The sequence below is a fragment of the Lagopus leucura genome, unplaced genomic scaffold, assembly GCF_019238085.1.
Source record: "Lagopus leucura isolate 7727_CA_CO unplaced genomic scaffold, USGS_WTPT01 Super-Scaffold_702, whole genome shotgun sequence".
NCBI classification, from domain to species: Eukaryota; Metazoa; Chordata; class Aves; order Galliformes; family Phasianidae; genus Lagopus; species Lagopus leucura.
The window spans coordinates 1895299-1917459 of record NW_024962254.1 but is presented as its reverse complement, the minus strand read 5'-3'; the positions used below and the strand labels follow the sequence as shown (position 1 = coordinate 1917459).

The following is a 22161-nucleotide window of genomic DNA, read 5'->3' as shown; positions in this document are numbered from 1 at the left end:
CATGGCAGATAGTTTAAAAACTATCCAGCTTTGCTCTAAAGTCAAAACTGGAAGTGAAAAGTGAGATCTCTGGAGAGATACTACTTATTTTTGCAATTTAGGTCAAGTTCATTTGCTACCTTGTGCCATGGAGTAGTAGTGGATGTCCTCTCAGATTGTTTTGCGGTCAAGTGAAATGGATTAATCTGCCACAAACCTGCATTGTGCTCCTCAAGCCAAGCTCCAGATTTGAATGGATGTGTGAGCCCCAAGCAACCTTATCTGTCCGCTCAGTCTGAAAGCTTTAGTCCTTTTTGCTCAATTAAGAAGGTGTGAAGTTCATGAATATTTTAAATAGTTTAAGTGTTATCAGATGTAGATCCATAACCAGCTGAACCATGATCATTTCCTCCTGACATGATACAGTTCCTTCTCTAAACTTTATGTGGAAATGGTGTCCAGTCCCATTATTCACTTCGCATTTAAACATCTCTTCTCTCTTCTCTATGAGCTGCAAAGTCAACAGAACAAAAATGCATACTAAAATAATGGTTTTTGGGGGCCAAGTGATCATTAAGGGCATCTGTGCTATAATGTGAGCCCTTCCCTATGCAGCAGGGCACAGGGAAAAGGCATATTGTTTCCACAAGCATGAAACCAGACTCTTGAAAAGCAGAAATCTGACTGTTTCTATTGGATGCATGTTTTCCACCATAACAAAACAAACACAAGGAGAACCACATGCTTGTGTGGTTTTGAGTAAAGAGATGCATAACTCACTTTTGGATACAACCTTGAGACAGAGGTCCAGACACGATGAACGAATTTCAGTAATGAATAGATAAGAGCGTTGCTGTTCCAAGCTAGATTGGGAACTGAACATTCCTGGTGATTATGCACTGGGACTGAGCTTGTAAAAACATGTCTGAACTGCAAACACTGCTCTAAAACTGAGTCTGGAGCCTGTGCATAAACTTGGCAGGTTGAGCTCCATATCTCCTTTGATTGGAGGGGATTAATTTATTGAAATAACGGGAGGAAGCCAGCTAGACTGATTTTGATCACTGGTGTTGGTATTTGGCCACAATCCAGGGCCTGATGCCTCCTACTGGCTATAGATAAAGTTCCTTAATCCATCTGATCAAGGCATAACATAACAGAAGTGGGGCTTACTGTGCCATATAAACACAATGTGCAGATAAAGACTTTCACAGGTAGCCAAAATCCTTTAAAGGCATTCAGGACTGCAAAATAAAGTGCACATTAATAAACAAATGTGGATTAAGATGGAGCCACTAATTGCTCTCCTCAGCTTCCTCATATAAGTTTTCGAACAAAGTGTGCTAATGTTTGAAGAGTCTTTCACATCAGTTTGGTCTGATTATAAAGCTCAGCATGTAACTAAACATGAACTCAGGAGTTATTTTTGAGGTTATGTTTTTAGTCAGCTGAACAATTATATCTATTTGCAGCCGACCAACCTCTGCTGTGTCTCTGTAAGAATGAATGGCTAAACTTAGTCAAGTCATGAGTGGTCAGCAAGGGAAAAGTGGGCTTGCCAAAACAAATTCAAATACCCAGTAAGTAATTTCAGTGATTTTAAGGAGTAAAACTCATTCAAATTTCCTACAGTAGAAGAGTTGTGAGGTGTACAATAAGGCTTTTAGTTATTAATTATGCAAGTTTGACTTATTCCAAAGTTTACTTTCTCATTCTTCTAAAGAATTCCACCATCTCTCCATCCTTTTACTTTCAAACATGATAATTTTATTGAGGAAGACCTGAATTTTTGTCAGGGACAAAGTTCCAGGGGCAGAAATTCAGCTGCTTTTTGGTCTTGGTATAGTTAGCCATCACAACAAAGCAGGTGGACTTTCAGTGTGATGCTAGGACTCAGGAAGAAGCAGGTTCACGTTTGAAGACAGGAGATGAATGGTTTCACCATTGACACATGCTTGATAAAACTGTCCCCTATTAAAGAATAAACACTGTGCTGAATTTCTCCCAGAGGAGGGCTGCCAAGGTGATCAGAGGGCTGGAGCACCTCTCCTATGAAGACAGGCTGAAGGAGATGGGCTTGTTCAGTCTGGAGAAGAGGAGCCTGTGGAGAGATCTCATTACAACCCTCCAGTATTTAAAGGGAGATTATAAGCAGAAGGGAAATAAATTTTTTACACGGGTAGATAGTGATAAAACAATGGGGAATGGTTTTAAACTAAAGGAGGGATAGTTTAAAGGTATAGATAGGTATAGATTAGATATGAGGAGGACATTTTTCACTGAGGGGGTGGTGAAATGCTGGAACAGGTTGCCCAAAGACTCTGTGGATGCCCCATTCCTGGAGGTGTTTAAGGCCAGGTAGGATGGGGCCCTGACAACCTGGTCTAGTACTTGATCTAGCACTTGGCAGCACTGCCTATGGCAGGAATATTGGAACTCGATGATCCTCGAGATCCCTTCTAACCCAAATCTTTCTGTGATTCCAGGAGCCAACTTCTCTTTGCGGGAGCTGGGTCTTGAAGACGTGCCCCCCACTCATGGGACTTTGTACCGGACTGATATTGGGCTGCCTCACTGCGGCTACTCCATCAGCGCTGGCTCAGATGCCGACACGGAGGCGGATGTGGTCATGTCACCTGAGCACCCCGTGAGGCTCTGGGGACGCAACACCAAATCCGGACGCAGCTCCTGCTTGTCGAGCCGGGCCAACTCCAACCTCACCCTCACTGACACGGAGCACGAGAATACTGAGACCGGTAAGTGAGGGCAGCGCATGCGATGCAGCCGCAAGCTCTACCAGCAGTGCTTCTTCTTGCACTCCACCTTAATCTTCCTTAGTTGTATTTTTTTTAACAGACTCAGTGAAAATGCTCTTCTAATAGCCCCATGTCACGGCCTTTTGTACTGTCCTACAGAGTGTTTGTTAATAAACTACTGGAGAAGCTCCTACTTATTTATCACCGCGACAGAGATCATTAAGTGGCTGTAATACTTTCTCTGCTTTCTGTAGCGACCTTTCAGACAAAAAGCATTTAAATCTCCCCTCCCCTGGCCAATGATGCTCTTATCTTTGCTACAGATTTTTGGGGCAGATAATTTCCTTCTTTTCCTTGCTGGTTCCTTGACAGGAGCCGTTTCATTTATGTAAATTGGCTGACTGCTCTCTGAAGGAAAACGGCGGTGAAATATTTTTAGAAGCTTTTTTCTTCGTGAGAAATAAAAGCTGAAGGTCACGGATTTTTTATCTCAATAACTTTGCATCCCCAGCTGAAGGGACTCCTGCGTGCCTTTTGTAGGTTCTGCGAACCTTTTGGTCAGCAGTTCTGCCAGGCAGAGTAGGAAGGAGAGAGGATTTTGATTCAATTGCAGCGTGACCCGGGGGTTCACACAACCATATAAGCCTTTGCACCTTTAATTCAATTATGGCACAGCCTGCTTCTTAATATAGCCAAGTCATCAGGAGCTTAAGCTCAGCGCTGAAAGCTGATGTGAAATGACTGCATGGCTTGTTCTCTTTATGCTTTTTGCCACAGTATTATAGTGACAAATGATGATAACTTTTCCTTGGGAAGCCATGACACAGTGAGACATACACCACCCACATGATTTTATGTTTAACTCCAACAAAATTACAGTAGAAGCTTATTAAGTTTCTGTTCAGTGAAAATGATGTATTAGGCAAAGTTCAAAGATAAACGGCCTCTTAAAAGGATGTGCAGAATTTGTTTTTAAGTTATCCTTACAATATTTTTTTACGTTTGTTAGTGTAGCATCTTGCAGGGTTTCACCCATTAAAACAGGCAGACATGTGCCAGAGTTTAATATTTTACTTCCTAGCCTTGTGTTTCAATTTTAAAAAAAAAAGATTATGAGAGTCTATTAGAGTTTGCACTTTCCCAATCAATGACTCAAAAAAAACAAAGCAAACACCTTGCAATTACAGTTTGTTTTCACTTATGCATGTCACTCTCCTGTGCTTTTTATGGTGGTGTGTGCAGCCATGATCCCATTCCACACATCTTTCTTTCCATGCCTAAAAAAAAAATAAATAAAATAAAGCACAGAATTTTAATTTATTTTTTCCTCGTTAAGAGGGGAGAATTCAATTAGCTGACAGAGCCTTTTTCACCAGTTTCTGTAACGCTACCTCTGTATGTTCCAATGCAACTTTGCACCTACAGATCACTTACAAATGAAATCATATTAGCAACAACACATTAGCAACAACGCATGCTTTGAAAGGCTTTACTGAAACTAATGACAGAGAAAGTAGTACTCATGTCAGGACTCAGACAACCTCCAATTCTTCTTCCCTTAAATTTGATGACACGCTAACCATTTGTTGAACCACCTTTTCACTGCAGTTAGAAAAGTAAAGACAGCATGGTGGAGAACACGCTTGCAGGATTTTAAGTAAGTTTCTTGTTTCTTAGGGTGCAACGCATTTGCTGCCTTAGATAGTGAGTGTTTTGTATGAGGAAAAACTATATCATGCTCAAAAATATAAAATCTGTGCAGCATTAATAGGATCTAGACAGAGGGGGTAGACTGGTATCTAATTATTCCTGATGACAAAAAAAAAGAGGTGGTGGAATGCAAGGGGAAATGCTACAACCCAAACTGTACTGTTGGAGAGCTTGAACTGATACTGAGACTTCACTGGGTAGATAACAAAAACACCAGCCAGGTTCAAGTTGGAAAAATTTGCTTGGAACTGAGAGATCCATAATTTCAGTATAAGCATTTCAGTTGAATTTGGAATATAAAGAATCGAAATACAAAGTGCAAAGGAAAAGACTAAGGACAAAATCTGAAGCTTTCAATGTACACAAATAATAATTGGACACATTTTGTAATTTCTTGGCACGGATAAAAGTGTGACAAACATTTGCAAACAAAACCCTCCCAGTCTTAAATGTGCTGTTGGAGAAAGTGAACTCTGAGATACACTTCAGAAATTTTGTCATGCAAATAGGAAGGTTGCTCTGTTTCCTCACATTGCACAGGAGCAGTGTTCCTGTGGGCCCTGCACAGTTAGCAATCATGTAGGCTATATTAAGAAATCCTAGATATATAGGAGAAATGTTTTCAAGATGACATGAAATTTTGCTAATGGCAGCATAAAGTAACATAATGCTATGACTCAGTTTACAGGATACCTTTATTAGTCAATATTAATTGTTGACAGTATTGATAGAAGTTATAGCCTTTAGCTGAAGTCAATAAGGAGCTTTATGAACCTGCCATCAATAGAAGATTTTACGGGACCCATTAAACCAACATTTCCAGTGAAGGTTAACATCAGCAATTTTTACGTTGTTCATTATTTATCCAAAATGAATAATCAGAATTTACTTCTGATGCTTCTAAATCCAAAGCTGTCAAACCACAATTCTACCAAGATTTTGTTCTTTTTGTTCTTAGAAAATAAGAGGTCCAACTCCCTCAGCTTTTGCAGGTTTCTTTGAGGAGTGGTGATACCTTGAAGGAAGAGATACTCTGTTCAGTAAGTTCAGACACAATCCACCCCTCTCCTTAAGAAAACCGATGAAGTGATCTGGTTCCATGGCATATTGCAGTCCATAAATCACTTGCACAGGCAGGTGGCATGAAAAGCCATGTGATGTTTTATCTAATCTGTCCCAAGGCTGTCCAGGAGGTTGAATACCTTTACTAAGTTACGAGTTTGTTTTCAGTAAAGTAAGCCTGTGTTTTAACACTGGCATTGTCTTGAGAACAGTTCCTGCACAACCAAACAGCCCTGATGGCCTCTCCTCACATGGCCAATGCTTTTTGCTCAATATGACTGTTCACTTGGAAGAAAGAGGTAATGGAAGAGACCTCTCTATGTCTCCTCCAGCAGAATGCATCACTGAATGCCTGGAAAAGAATTCTGGAGAACACTTTCTGTTATATTAGATTGCAGTTTCTCCACAAGACTGATACGAACAAAAGAAGTTCCTGAGGTGGTCACTGGATCTTTGCCTGACATTGACTTCACCAGCATTACCTTAGATAACCCTAAACAGCCTTTGCATTGACCTAGCAGATCTTTAATATAGAGAAGAACGCAGTTAATGAGAACACAGTAATTGTCTTCCTGAAACTAACTTATTTTGCAGCAATTCAGCCAAAGCCAAAATATTTCTAATCACAGAGTCATCATCACAAAAATACAGAGCCACAGAATAATTTTTGTTGGAAGTCACTACTATTAGTCCCTGATCCAGCTATTTTCAGCTTAAAGTAGACTAACTAGAAGGTTTGATCAGATTGTTTTGTGCCTTAATTCATTGCAATTGAGTATCTGGAGAGTCCACAACCCCTGTGTTAGTTTTGGTGCTGATCATTGTCATTGTGAACAACTCTTCTCCTTGGAGGTATTCGCAATTTCTACTGCTACAACTCGTCTGCTCACCATGCACGTTGGAGAGCAGTTCTGGTTCTGTCTTCTGTATATCCTCACACATAGAATAGTTAAAAGATATCAACGACATCTCCCTTTAGCCATCTCTTTGAACTGAACAAAGCAACTGTGATCCTCCTCTGCTCATAAATTGTTGGTAGTAGTCACTGGCAGAGACAGTCAAAAAAGTCTGGAAACTCCCAATTTTAGAAGTTTTGAGGTGTAAACCAGAGAAATGGTAGGCAATGGTCTGGATTGGATGCTGCCTAAGTCAGAATGGTTGTTCCTACTGGCCTCTTCAACATCACTTTCTCTACTTTCAGTAGTTTGTAGCATTGCTGAGATTTCTTTGATTTGAAAGCTATGCAGAACAGTTCAGATTAGGTTTTGAGAACTTCAGGCTTTTTTACTGTCTAGGGTACTCCTAACAGATGCATAGATGGTTGGCTTTTGTGGGTAAGTATCTGTGACAAAGGCTGTGAATATTTCCCATTGCTCGATAGGGAAGGTCCTACTCTACATCTACTCAAACTCTTATGAATCATGCAAAGAGTCACCTGATGGATTTGAGCATGAGAGATGAGCAAAAACATGTTGGCATTCCCATGCAGAATACCTTCTACGCACCAAAACCAAACCAAACAAAAAACTAATACTTTTGTGTCTACCTTCAATGTGATAAAGAGTTAAGTGGTTTATTCAGCACATCTGCTTCAGAATCACCAGTACAACCATATTTTAAACACTCCTCTTTGTGAAAGTGGAGTTGAGCTTAATTCTTAGCTATTCCATGGAAGCTGAGGTGAACTAAGTATTCATTTTAGTTTTAACCTGAGTTTAGCACTAATTTCCACTAAGGTATGTAGCTGGTTAAATGTGAGAAGTAGTAAGAGAGAGGGGGAGTATTTCTTTTTAGCAGGACCGGTTAGGAGTGATTAATGTCCTGTACATGTGCAGAGTGAAGCTGAAGTTTTTCATCCTCATCTCCTTTTGGAACGAATGTGGGCAGTATCAAGAAGGCAGAAGGATCTCACAGGCAGGATGAGTAAAATTACGTGGCTCAAGACAGTTTGACCAAGCTGGAGACAATACAGAACTAACTACTCAGCTGTGATAGACTGTGTAAAGAAATCATTGCAGAAGTGCTGCTGAAGCATGGAATTTCCCATCTTGGAGATTGAGAAGTAGACTTACAAACTAGTAAACTGAATTTCAGTAATTTCTAGTAAACTAAAATTCCAGATCTAACAGCCACGGAAGCCAAAATTAAGCTGCTAGACAGTCACTGCTAAATCGTACCATGTGTGTCCTCCTTTCCACCTTAGTAATTAAAAGAATGTGTTCCTGCCAACAGTTCCACTTGCATTTTAAATGAGTAGAAAGAGTGAGAAAGGCATTGTTGGAACTCAAAACACCCATGATCTGGATGTAAGAACAATCAGCACCAACGTTTCTGCCACTCATCTGTTGGTTGCCTCTCTTTAGTAAGAGCAGTCCATTTGTCTTTGGCATTACCTCTGAAATCACCAGTCAGTAGCAAAAGTTGTATGGTAGGTATAGCAATTCAAACACTTACTCACTTGGTGACAAGATTAAGAGTACCAATTCATTTTACTTTGCTGGACCCACATCCTACAGAGAGAAATAATTTTTCTTTTAGTCACTGCTGTTCTGGGGTGCATTTAAATAAGCTTTAAAACTGTCAAGAAAACAGTCAGCCCCATACCCAAACCCGCTCTCCAAGCCTAAACAGCACGAGTAGAAAGGTAGTGAATGCGTTATAGTTAATTTTTGCTTTCCCATCAAATAAATTGCCTTTCTAAAAAATTATCATATGCTTTCGTAAAACTGAAATGCACTAGCAATCAGGAGCTGGAAAGCTCACATGATAGCTCTGCCTGTTCTACCATCACAGACCCAACTCTTAGCCATTTAATTGACATAATACATGATTTAAAGAGCATTTCTTGCAGTAACCACCACACTTTCTGATTCCACATTGCTAAAGCCATTATTGCTGCTGGAAGGAGTGCTTAAGAAACTGCATAGGAAATTAGGACTTGATAGAAATGAATGCTCATATAAGATATTTAGAAACACAGGGATACATTATAGCAGGAAATAATTCAAGACAAGTTCTTCAAGCAAGGAACACCAAAGAAACTATATAATTTTATTTCTCCTGGGTAGTTAAGAAGTCTAAGTAATTATTCCACTTATTCAGTTGCATCTGATACAGACCTCACCAAAGCCCTTGAAAATCCTTCTCAGACCTAGTACCAGCAAGCTGTAAATGTACTGTTTTAACACAGTGCAATATGCTGTTCACCACCAGGTTTCTTGCATTCATTTTGACTTATTAAATCAGAAAGCTGTTCTGATTATCAAGCAACATACTCCTGAATTTCATCAGCTTTTTCCAGGTATTTTTTCTTTTTCTTTTACAATACCTAGTGGAACATTAGGCAAATGGTAATTATTTCTGAGTATTTCTCTTGTTCTCTTTGGTTGTCTGGAACACATCCTCCTAATGTTATCTGTAATGTGTCCACCTAATGTATCCACCAATGGTCTTGAAAGGTGTTCCTAGATAGCTACGAACCTCTGTGCAGGAAAGATTTTTACTCAGTCTTCTTTGCATTCACTTCCCTGTTTTCCCAAACCATGTTGATCCAAACTACTGGCTCAAACTACGGTTCAATAAATCAGTGCAATTAGCAGTGCCACAATTCCTGTGTAATCTTAGCATTACAAATTATTTGTTAATACTCTAGTTGATAATCCATGGTGACTTTTCTTTTTATTACCATGTTTTGCTGAGTAATTTCCTTTCAGGCTTCATACGCTCCATTGTTAATATTGTTACCGTGGTTGCAGCAACTTCTTTTTCTTTTTTTTCCCCCTTTGAATTAAATAGTGCATTATAAAGTACTTCTACTAAATGAGTGCATGCTTCAGACCTGCTTCTTCTGCAAAACGTGTAGGCATAAATATGATACTCAGTTTCTGGAAAGTTTAGAAAAGAGATTTAAAAAAAAAATAATCCTTTTTCAAAATAGATAAATTTTATTAAAGAAATGTGCTATGAGCTCTATTTTCTTAAGTTTCCTTTATGCTTTTTGAGTTGAAGAAGACAAGAATAAATTAGAATTTCCAGTTCAAGATCAAACATCTGCTGGCTGTCATCTTTCACTTGCCTCCTATCAGTTGTAACCTCAATATTAACAAGATGCTTCAACTTGAAATAATAATTAGCTGGAACCTTTAAGACTGAATATCCATCATGAGTTGTAGAAGACAGAGAAAATCACAGAAACAAGCAGCAGGTCCAAAAAGAGATTTTCACTAATTTCCTTCCCTGTTTCAGTTCCTGGAAATTTTTGCACTCTTACTTAACTTTTTGATATTACATTAGGATTGCTTGTATATTGCAGCCTGATTGCAATTGAAGCTGCTTTATAGAGATATTCAGAGACTTGATGATCACTTGAATGTGAAGGTCAGGGGAAGGAATCTGCCTTTGGGCCCTCCAACCATAAAGGTACTAATATTCCTATGAAGAGTATTAGTCCTAAAAAGGAGTCTTTTGCTACACGACCATCCGAAATGCAACATTCTCTGGTGAAAAATGTCTCCCTTGAAGGCTGTTACATCCTACTTTCTTCTTGTGATCCAACTTTCTAACTGCTGACATCCTTGATGATGGATTCCTAATGTCTCTCATTTTCTGTCCTCTTTTTTTTTTTTTTTTTTTTCCCAGACATTAGACCCTAGATGCTTCTTGAAAGTGAAAAGGTGAGGTACCTTCTCACTTCATAAGAGTCTCAGAGACTTTTACCTTGATGGGATGATATATTGATTAGGTTTAGGGCAATGACAAGCCCTTCATATTCCTCCATTTTCAACTGAACCCTGGCCACTGAGTGTAAAAAAGCCTTTTAAATTAGGAAAGAAGTGTATGTCACTGTCTCTCAGGCAGTATTCAACACACTGAAGGCTGAAACTCCTTTTGGTACCACTGAGCTCACTCTGGGACCTGAGACTGTGCCAACTGCATCCATGCTCCCAGTTTAGAGGATGAAAGTACATGAGATTAATCTGAGTTTAATAATTAAACTTCTGCATTACTGAATAGTATGTTCATTTTGTTTCACAGTGAAAGGGTTCCCACTAATTTCTAAGGCTAATTTTTGTCCTCACTGGCCTGTTTGCCTTTACAGAAAAAGAAGGCTTTCAATGTATTTAATTTTTGTTTCCATATGATATGTCCCATATATGCTGTATTTTCTGTACTGCACATGAACAGACGCTGACATTAAAACCCTCCACAGTAGTGTTCTGCTGTAGTGAACTAAATAAATATAACTAAATAAAAATACTTGGGTTTGAGGTGGAGTTTGTGTGCCAGTGCCAATGGAGAAGGACTAATGCCATGAAGGGAGATATATGGTCAGGATACCAAGGGCTGTCAGAGCTGGTGTGAGCATCAATGCTTGGGGCAGGTTGGACCTGCATCTCAGTGTGTATTTGGAGCAGGATTTTTCTTGCAGGGACAAGAAACACTTGTTCCATCCTACGCTAATAGTTGAGTCCTCCTGGGATGGACGAGGGAGAAACGATGTGGAAAAAACAAATGACTAAAGGGAGAAATAAATCAAAACAAGGAAAGAGTGAAGGCTGAGGGCTCAGAATGGTCTAGCATCTACCTCTGTAGCCAAAGGATCTCTAGCCTGTAGAGTTAAGCCTGTTGGTGAGCATGAGCCAGGGAGACAAAGATTGTTCTCCCTTTCCTTTTCCTCCTTTTCTGCTCTATTCCAGGTGCACAGGGGTCACACCAAGCTGCCATGGGTCAGGACAGGTCAGTGTGCTATCTCCACCCTCTGAAGAGATACAGCACTATTTTCTGCACAGGAGAAAAGGCATTCCAGGCTTTCTCCCCAGCCTGGCATTTCCAGATGCTCATACTTGTTTCTCTGAATTCCCGTTTGGACTACTGTACGTACTTCTAGGTCCAGGATGCAGTGTTAGGTCATATCTAGTCCAGATTGGACTTGAGGATTCAAGTGCCCCTCAGGGTATCATGTTTTGTCTCTTCAGCTGAGATACACCTGCACCCATAAGCAGAACAGAGCGAGAAATAATAACACTTTATTTTGGTTTTACACATACCTGAAGGTGTACAGTGAGATCCAAATAAAGGAAAGCACATCTTCTGTCATGAGAATTTGCTCATTAAAATCTCATTTCTTCATTTCTCAGAGGCTCTTTTGATTAACTGTTAGGCAAAAAGTGCCATTTTGTTCAATCCAGGGCAGTGATAGAAAATGCAAGACTGCCCTAATTCTGAAAAATTTTCAGTGTTTCTTTGAGCTGCCCCTAAAAACTTTAATGCCTTAAGGCAAGTTGTTCTTTTGTTTGGTTTTTCCCACCACAGATTGTTTGGAAACACGCATATAGTGAAAAGATTTTACTAATAATGCATCTCTGGTGTTCATCTAGAATAAATATTTTATAAACATAACTTTATTATGGCATAGTTGAAAGTCTTTGCCATATATGTCTAAATAATGCAATGACATTTGGGTAGCAGACAATACAGGACTCAGAGAAGGGCTGCTTTATAGTGGGCACCAAAGGGCAGTCCAGATCTAACCTACGGCTCTGCTACAGACATTGCTTGTCCTTGGCTTTATCACCTCATTTCTCTTTCTGGAACATAATTTGTTACTTCAAACTTCCTCTTTCACTTTCTTTTGAAGCGTTGAACCCAGTTGTTTTTGTGAGGCACTGGAACTGAATGCCAGAGAATGTAGGTGCCCCATCCCTGGAGGTACTCAAGACCAGGTTGGATGGGCCCTGGCCAGCCTGACCTTGTTAACAGCAACCAGCTCATGGCAAGGGGTTGGAACTGGATGGGCTTTAAGCTCCCTTCCAACCTAAGCCATTCTATGATTTTCTAATCAGATATATCGGTACTGGAGCAAATAATGCAGTGGTAATCTGCTTTGAACCAGTAACATATTAAGTGAATGCTCTGCTCTCAAGTACTTAAAATGTTTGCACAGCCACCCTCAAACATGAAACAAATGTCTCTGAGGGAGGCAAAAACACCTGCTTTTTGTTGATGCTGCTGCACTTCATAAAAAGCTGGGGAGAAGAATTGCGTGACTGAGATGGAGAGTGTCAAACAAGATTGAGCAAAAACTCTCTGCAGGAGATCACCAGAGCTTCCCAGGTCCTCTAATGGTCACCTATGCTCTTGGAACTCGCTGAAAACCAACTCAAAAAGGCTCAGAAACGTGCCATCTCCCCTCACAGTATCCATCGATTTTTCCTTCCCTCGCAGCTCTCTCTGCAGGAGAGACCTTTTCAAGCCTCCTAGCCATGAGTGCAGTTCTCTTCTTACTGCTGCATTTAATGACCTCCAAAGGGCTGTAGGGTTCCTACAACCAACTTCAAATGTGGCAAAACTGGGGAAGAGTCACTTTGTCAAAGGGACACCTTTTCACTGCATTTGGAAGCACAGGCTTTGATCTCTGCCCTGGTTTGGTCATTTTCTAGTAGGGAGATAAAAAATATATTTTTTTTAAATTTAGTTTAAATACGCATTTAATCATTTAGAAGAGAAACTGCTAAATGTGAAATTGGGAATCATGACAGTCTCTCTCAAACTAAGGCTTAAATTCAGAATAATTACTTAGAGACTTATAAGTCCTTCTTGTAAATCAGAGGGTGGTGAGGCCCTGGCACTGCTGCTCAGAAAGCTGTGAGTGCTCCATGCCTGGGGGGTGATCAAGGCCAGGTTGGATGGGGTCCTGGGCAGCCTGAGCTGCTGGGTGGCAAGCAGCCCACGGCAGGAATCTGGAGCTAGATAATCTTTGAGATCCCTTCCAACCCAAGCCATTCTATGACTCTATGATTCCATAATTCTCAAATCGCTTTCAAGTCTCTATGTCTTAGCTGCCAAAGTTTCAAAGAAAGTCAAAGTCTTGATCCAGGCAAGAACCAACAGAGGTCTACAGAGGGGCTAAATCAGCTCCTGACAAATTGCTTCTTCTGCAGCTGGAAAGAGAGATTTTCCTCACCTCAAATCATTCAAGTAGATCCACTCAATGACTATGCAGGGAGGTGAGAAATTCACAGCAGTTGAACAGGATGTATGAGTGAAATTGGAGACAAGATATTATGTTATAATGCAAACTGTGTTTGGAGAGACAGCTGGTTTAAAAGCTCCCAGGCTGTCATTTGCCCCATACCCTTGCAGAGATCCGCTGTCCCCATGGTCACATCTCTGCAACATTTTGCATCGTCTGACTCTGATTTGTACCCCAAAAAGATGTGTTCTCAAGGACAGTGTCACTGAGGTGTGATTTCTCACCTCCTTGTGCTGCTCTCCCTTGGGATGCTGCTGTCCCACACATACTTTCACCACAGTAGAGTAGCAGAAATGCCTCCCAAAAGAAAATCCTCCCAGTTTGGGTCAAAAAAATGACCAGTGGCTGAAGATGGACTATGAAAGCACCTGGGAAATATTTAAGTCACCACTGTCAGCCAGGAAAACGCATTTCTGAGCTCTCTTGGAAATGTTCCTCAGTTCCAGCTAGCACACTCTTTTTCTTAGTTCCAATTAATTTTCTGTGCAAGACTTATTTTCTTCTTGTATATCCAGGTTCAAGCACTTTTATTAATCACAGTCTGGGAGGAGAGGGTGAAATTATAACTGAATTCTAGTTGCCATTAAAATGCAGCTTGACTTGAATTCCAAATAATTAGGAAGAAAAAGCAGAAAAAAAATCCAGCAATCATATACTGAATAAGAAATCTGTTGTTCACCATTTTCACTTCATAAAGATTGTAAAAAGTAGAAATCTGAATAAATGCATGCTAAACTATATAATTGCTGAAATAAATATGTATAGATATAGGATATTCTTTGATTTAGCATAAAAGAGCAGCAAATTATACCAATCAGTGAGAATCAACCAGTTTTAACAGAAAATAACTGAAAAGCACAAATGCAAAACAAGATTAAAACTGATTATTTAAATCAAGATTCTCTGTTTGCTAATTTAGACCATGATTACAATTTAAATCAAGTCACTCTGCCATGAATAGTTTAAGGACAGTGATTTCCCCCTCTTACATTATCTGTGGGTTTGTTAGCTACAGAGCATTATGCTACTTGCTGGGCTTGGATGTACCAATTCTCCATCTCCAGCCATGTTCTTTGCTTGACTCTGGTTTTGGTATTTGAAATAGACAAATAGCAATCCTCATCTGCACAAATGCAAATTTGGAAACCACACAGTCTCCAGGATGGTTTTATTTCTTTTGGGAGCCTTCATTGGGTAATTAAATTGACACAAGTGCAATCCCAGAGCCAGGTTGTGGTGCTGATTCTCTAGTAACACAGGGGCTGGAAAAGCAGTCCTAGCCCCATATTAGACTATTAAGGGAGTGACTCCCTCTCTCCTAGGTACCACTGCTTTGGATAATTACATTCCACTTAACAAAACTCCCTTTGCACCTGCAGTTGGACGAGGTGTTTCTCCTCCATTAAATTGCTCTGTTTTGCTGCTCTGCTTTACCGAGCAGCTGTTAATGTTCCACCCCAGAGGTGTCTGCAGTTCAGTGATGGGTGAAATGATTAAAGCTAGCAAAGCTCTTGATCACTGGGAATGAAAGGTGCTACATAAACATACTCCATTGGTTTTATTAATGCTCAATAAAGCAAACTTTTCCTGTAGCTGGTTCTGTTCCTTGTTGGTGTTTAATAAAACTCATTCACTCTAGGAGAGATGACAGGTAAACACGGCACAAGTGCAGGTTGCATTTTTCAGTTTTCCTTAAAGGTGCTTTTTTCCCAAATTGATGGGTTGTCCCAACTTAAGCTAGAGGACCATGAAATGAGTGCTGTGCCCTCTTGTAAAAGTCTGAAGGAATGTTAATCTTGAGCCATTTCCCAGGTGAAACAAGGTGATGACCTTGGGCATTGCACCCCGGTGTTAGAAGAGTAGGAAACTTGACATGGCATCACTCTGTGAGTTGAAGAACAGTGAATGGCCGTAGAGCAATTTCACGTGATGCATTTATCAAGAAAACAGGGCCCTTCATGTAAATCAAGTTTCAGTCTTTAACCATATTTTAAGTTTGGTTTATAAAGAAAGGACTATTTATATACGTGTAAAACATTGAGTTTTGCATGGCACTGGCTTGGGCACTTAGATAAAGGATGACACAGACATTTATGCAAAGAGAATATAGGTGTTTGTATCTGTAAATTAAATCCTTGGACCAGACTTGTGATACACAGTGCAGGAAAAAACCTGCTCTCCTTTTTCCTCCCAAGGATTAGTGATCACTCCATTGGAATATTTTTGGCTGTTGAGTGTCCATAAAACATGGCATCTAAGGGGAGTCCTTCCCATTCCTTCTGCACAGAACTCCTTCCTCTAGTACAATGCCTGCCCTCAAGTCATGAAAAATTTCTTTTCTTTCTGTTGGGGCTGTGAATGGAAAAAGCAGAAAAAAGATCAACTTGCAAAATTTCCATGGCTCCCATCTAGACTGAATAGGATATTTTCATAACTCCAATTACGGGGGTCATGTTTGTTGGCACAAGGGTAGCTTCTTTCATGTGTGCTGGCAGTGAATAGGCTGGCTCCCTGATAACTTTTGGATTATTAACTTTCTTCCTGCTCCTGTTAGTCCTCAGAATTCATGTGAATAGAAGCAGAGCCTTGGTGACACATCAGTGGAGAGTCCTATCCCTTTATGTAAGTTGAAGGTACCAAGCCCTTATTTAGTTATTAATGAGTCATGTTTTAACAGCAGCAACAACTAAAAGAACCTAATGTCTAATGCTGCCCAAGTAGAAAGCTGTTGAATGCAGCAGGGTGACAGCCTGGAAGTGTTAACTCCATAAAGAGTCATAAGATCAGGGTGAGCAAGACACTCAGCAGCATCTCCGTGTGATGCTCTTGGTGTCTTTCAGCTCACGAGTGGATGTTCTGTTGGAAGGCAAACAAAAGGAAAAGAGCAACAGAGTGAAAGCATCTGTGATACAGAAGAGTTCAGACTAACTTCTGTCTGTAAACTGCATGACTATGCAAAAAATCTCCTTCCAAAAGAATGTTTGAGATCAGTGCTTTTCTCCATGGAGTTACCACCTCTGAACAGAGGCTTTATTTGGAAACGTTTAGGAAGAGCCACAGTGTGGCTCTGAAACAAATGCTGGCCCCAGTCATTTTTATCTCAGCATCACATTACGGTCCCACCAACAGAAAACATTCAGGAAGTGATCCCAGAGACACCCTCAGTGCTAGCATCTTTTCTTGATCTTGAGCAGCACCTCAAAAGATTAATATTGCCATGGATTGTGATAAAGTGAGTTCTTAGACTTTAAGTTCCTTTCTTCTGTTTTTTCTCACTGTAAGTAATGTTTTCTAAACCTTCAGTGGTCTCAGAAGCTATTCCTTGTCCTCCTTGAATTGGATTTGGTTAATTCATTCTTGGCTTTGTCTAAAGTTCCTGCAAATTCACTTGCATCCATCAAGAGAAGAATGTCCAGGCCACAGTAGAGATGGTGAGATGTCAATACTCCTTTTCCCCAGCAGACAGAGAGAGCGGAGAGATTCTGCAGAGGAATCACTCAGATGTTTTCCTGGAGAAACTAGGTAAAAAACTTCTCCCAGAGCTGCTTCACAGATTGATGTCTTATCGATGGTGGCATGTGGGGGTTGAGAGGATAGGAGGGACAGATGGTCCATAAGGTTCCTTTGAGCTGCAGCCAGATACAAAGAAGAATTTCTGGAAGAGTTTATTTCCTCCTTGGACTTGATCAGGGTATTGAAATTCATCCAACAGACTCTGTAAAGCCTTTTGGATTCTAAGAAGAAGACATAGATCTACAGCCTCATTATTGCTTGTTCGGCTGTAAAACAAGGGCTACAAGGAAGGAGGGAGACAATAGAGTTTGCTTCCTTCCTGTGTATACAAGCTCCTCTCCAATTGGAAATTTACTGATGGAGCTGTTCTGAAATAATTATTTCAGCATCGTTTCTTTTGGCACAAGTATCTGTCTGATCATTCTAATACTATGTAGGGAGTCACTTCAAAATGAATATTTCCAAATTATTTTCCAGGAATAATTATACTGGTATATTGCCAAGTTCAGATAAACCTATGAATAGGATTCCTGAATAGGAGGGGGAAAAAAAAATAAAAAAAGAAAAGAAAAAATAATAGATCCTTTACTTTATATGTTTTTTCAAGTATGCAGACATATATTGGACTTGCAGAAATCCTGTCTGAAAGTAGTTATTGACTGATTTCCAATAGTTTGAAGCAAGAATGATAGAAATTACAGGGAATTCAGAAGATTGCTAGGAATGGCTGCTTAAAAATATCACTGCTTTTGAAAAGCTGATATAAGAAGACAACGAGTAAGTTTGTTGAGGTTCTGTGCAGCCGTGTAGCAATTTGGGATGCAGTCAATCTTTTCATCATCACGTGCAATGTGATTTGCATGTGAGATTTCACTCAGAAGAGACATAAAAAGAAAAAACATTACTTTCTTCATGTCTTACTAGAGGTAGTTCATGGTGTCTGGATGTGTGTTACCTTCATGAAAATGGTATCACGAATCTCTCTCTCCTCTGCAGCACTGTGTTCTTTGGTACGAGGCCCTTGCATTGTCCCACTCTTGCCTCATGTCTGTCCTGAAAAAAAAAAAAGACATGGCCTTGTTTTGAGGTCACAATTGCTGTGGTGACTGTATGAAAGGTTTCAGAGGTGAGTGGCTGCAGTGTCTGTTGCTAAACCTATTGCGTGACTCAAACTCATCCAGCATCTTCTCAGCACTTCCAGTTTCTGCCATTCAGTTTTTGCATTCAGTATTTTTGCTCCAACAACTCTATTTCCTCTCTCCCTTTCTTCACCTTTATTTCTTCCTGATGAGCAATTCAGACAGCAAACTGTTCCTCTTCTCCGTTCCCATCAGTGACTCCATTCAAAGTCCTGCCCATGTTCTTATTTTCTTGGCAGAGCTATATTCAGTGAAAGCATTTGTTTCTCTAGCTATAGAATAAAAATATCTGCAAGCATTTCTCTTTCAAACTGCTTAGGACTTCTGGGAAGGGGGAGGAAAGTACTTTGTCAAGTGTTAGAGGAACAAGAGAGACATCTTCTTCCCCCCCCACACCCCCCCACACCCTTTTATTATTATTGGGAAGACTCTGTTAGCATCGTGGTTCCATGGGGACTAGAAACATCTTGAAAAGATCTTTCACAGAGGCAGATAGCAAACTCACTTTAGAGCTGCATCAGAAAGGGAAAAATTACTTGCTAGTAATGATATTTATCGCAATCTTTCCTCCCTACCCAATGCTACAAAGGAAGCTATCTTTCATACAAAGGCCAAATCTTTCTTTTTTTTTTTTTCTTTTTTTTTTTTTTTTCCTGGCAAACTCCCTGTTGTGCAAATTCTGTGCATGTAAGTTTGACTGATGGAAGTTTTACCTAAATGTGGATTGAGGGAGACTGCAGAGTGGGTCAGTATGATTTATTTGAAATATACCTGATCTGATAATACATACCACACAAGAAAAAGGGGAAAAAGGAAAAGAAAAAAAAAAAAGCCAGATTGCTCCTGCTCAACAAATTGGCTCAAGTGCTGTTCCCACAGCTAGGCAGAATCAGTGAAGCCCCAGCCAGATGTCAGGGGACTTGCACTTCCACCAGACTGAACTCCTCAGTGGAGTCTGCTCAGCTTTTCATCCCACCAGGACAGGAAAACACAGTTACAAGGCACCATCACTGGCTGCTTTGAAGGAGACTTTGATTTCCTCTGCTCTGCATGACTGTTAAAAACCTCGCAGTGCTTTAATTTAAAGGTTGATCCGGGTGTTTTTTATCCTCAGGTATCTTTTCTCATCAGCAGTGTATCACTGAAGCAACTGGCTGCCATCCTTAACAGTATAGACACCCACATCCTAGAGTTGTAAATATCTGTTGCTACAAAAGATGAAAAGTAAAGCTCATGAAACTTCTGCAATGTAGAGATGTGCAAAGTGTGGCTGAGTATATGAATTGCTGCACGTGAATTGGAATATTGGAATACATTTCCAGTCCTGCTAGTTACATCTGTTTGGTGTTGCATGCTCTGTCTGCTTGGTCATTGGTGAGACTGGGACTGGAGCCCAGAGGTCTGACATACAATCCCATGAGTCTCCCCAGAATGCTGCTGCAGTGCTCAGAGAATAGGAAGAGATTCAGTGTTATTGAATCCAGCACTCTGCAGCACTCACAAAATGTTGGTGTACACCCTTTACAGCATCAGTCGTAAGGCTGAATTTATGAGACTGGAAGAAAAGGCTTTTATCTCTGATTTACTGAAATCAGGGAAAAGGCACCTGTATATCAGCTGTCTTTTTTGTAGATGAGAAAGGAAAAGGTACTTCAGTGTAGCTGCCAGTGAAAATAGAAGCACTGCTTTATTTGATTAAGGTGCAAAGTAAATTACAGCCTTAAAGAAGGTGTCCACTTACTAACATTTCTCCTAATGTCTCATTAGATGATGATTGAAATATCAAAGCCAGTCAGGTTTAAGATGCTGAAGACCGTGTCAACACAGTGAGAATTAAGTAAACTTATCCTGGAGATTTTTGCAAGAGCAACTAAAATGATTTAGGGGCATACATACGAAAATAATCTAACCAGCTGCAGAGAGCAACATTCTGGATGATCACTATTTAGTCTTCATTATCATCGTCTTCATTCTTCCCCTGTCTGGATTTCTTAATGAATATCATGGAATCATAGAATTGTTTGAGGTTGAAGGGACCTTTAGTGGTCATCTAGTCCAACTCCTCTGCAGTGAACAGGGACATCCATGACTCCATCAGATGCTCCAAGGTGCAGTGACCAAACAGAAGGAGCAGGCATATAGCACAGAATCGTAGAATAGTAGAATCACAGAATCACAGAATGACTTGGGTTGGGAGGGACTTCAAGGATCATGAGCATCCAACCCTCTTGCCACAGGCAGGGCTGCCAACCTTCACATTTAATCCTTGTCCAGGCTGCCCATGGCCCCATCCAACCTGGCCTTGAACACCTCCAGGGATGGACAGGGCATCCACAGCCTCTCTGGGCAGCTGTTCCAGCACCTCACCACTCTCATAGTAAAGAACTTCCCCCTGATATCCAACCTAAATCTTCTCTCTTTCAACTTAAAACCATTTCCCCTTATCCTGCTATTGTCTACCCTTTCAGCAGACAAATCCAAAGAGGTCAACTGTTATTATTATTATTTTTTTAAGAGATTTTTTTTTTTCTTTTAAAAAAGAGAAAGATGTTTCTGCTAAAAATATACATAAATATATGACTTTTTAATAAGGGTATGTAGCTCATTACCCTCTGCAAATTAACCATATCTAATCATATATTTCCTAAAAAATAAAATAGCACATTGCATCTGTTAGGCCTCATTCAAATACAAACCAAATATGCATGAGTACCGTCGTATAAACTGTTCCATCTGCTTCCACGAATGTATAGTCACGCTGGTCACCCCCCCACACACAACAGAAGGGTCTTTTGCTCTTAGCATCTGTCTTCACTGAAGAGCTGGGTAACTGCATTTCGACAGGGAGCAGCCCAGCTGGTGTCAGAGCAGCACTACTGTAAAATATCTCCTGAATCTCAATGTCCGTGCCGCTGTGCTCAATTGTATGTGTGAGTCTTTCAGATCACTTGGGGCAAATCTTGTGGTTTTTAGCACTGCCATAAAGCTGAGCTTCGCCCTGAGTTCTTAAGGAAATTGTAAAAGGAGTTGTCCTTGCTGCAGATGTGGGGAGAATGGTGGGAAGGTGCTGGAGGGCAACCAGAGAGTGGCTGAAGTGGAAAAGGCTGTGCCCCAGAGGGTGGTGGGCACGGAACGGGCTGCCTGGGGAGGTGGGCACAGGGAGTGTTGGGGCACCTCTCTGTCTGATTTTTGGGTGGTCATGTGTGGTACCAGGAGTTGGACTCGATCCTCATGGGTTCCTTACAATTTGGGTTATTCTATGGTTCTATGGGAGAGGTGCAGTGGACAGTGGTAGCGGTTTTAGAAAGTTATGCTGCCCTGAGTTTGTCCTGCATCTGAGCAGGTTACTTCAAATTTATCGCATTGCCATGTTTGAGTTAAATGATTCTGTGTGTGACGGAGAGGAGATTTACAAGCAAATCTGAAGCTGTAGCCAGGTTACCTTTGTGAGGAAGGCAAAATACTATTTTTAGAAAACACAGATTTGCCATTCAGCTTGTGACAAGGTCACTGCTGTTCTCACTTTCTGCTGCTCTTTCCCTATGGTCTGCACATCCAGGCTCTGCCACCTAAATTACTGCAGAATCAGAACAGGCAAGGGCTCTCCAAAAGCAATTCCCACTAATGGATCATTTCCTTTCAGTATCTGAAAAGGGGGGCTGTTAGAAAGAAGGGAACAGACTCCTGAGCGGGATCTGTTGTGACTGGAAAAAGGGAAATGGTTTCAAACTAAAAGAGGGGAGATTTAGATTGGATTGCATATAAGGAAAAAGTTTTTTGTGATAAGGATGGTGAAGCTCTGGCACACATTGCCCAGAGAGGTGGTGGGGGCCCGATCCCTAGAAACACTCAAGGTCAGGCTGGAAGGGATTCTGAGCACTAGATCAAGCTGTAGATGTCCCTGGTTCATTGCAGGGGGATTGGAATAAATGACCTTTAAGGGTCCTTTCCAACTCAAACGATTCTACAA

The 22161-nt window shown here is 40.6% G+C and overlaps 1 protein-coding gene across 1 annotated transcript in view; it reads left to right on the top strand.

The window, feature by feature from the left end:
* TENM4 (teneurin transmembrane protein 4) overlaps window positions 1-22161 on the top strand; it is a 593945-nt gene that overhangs the window by 255447 nt on the left and 316337 nt on the right. Inside the window, exon 5 of the mRNA XM_042862497.1 lies at window positions 2466-2735. Coding sequence (XP_042718431.1) covers window positions 2466-2735 — 270 coding nt within the window. The remainder of the gene's footprint in view (window positions 1-2465; window positions 2736-22161) is intronic.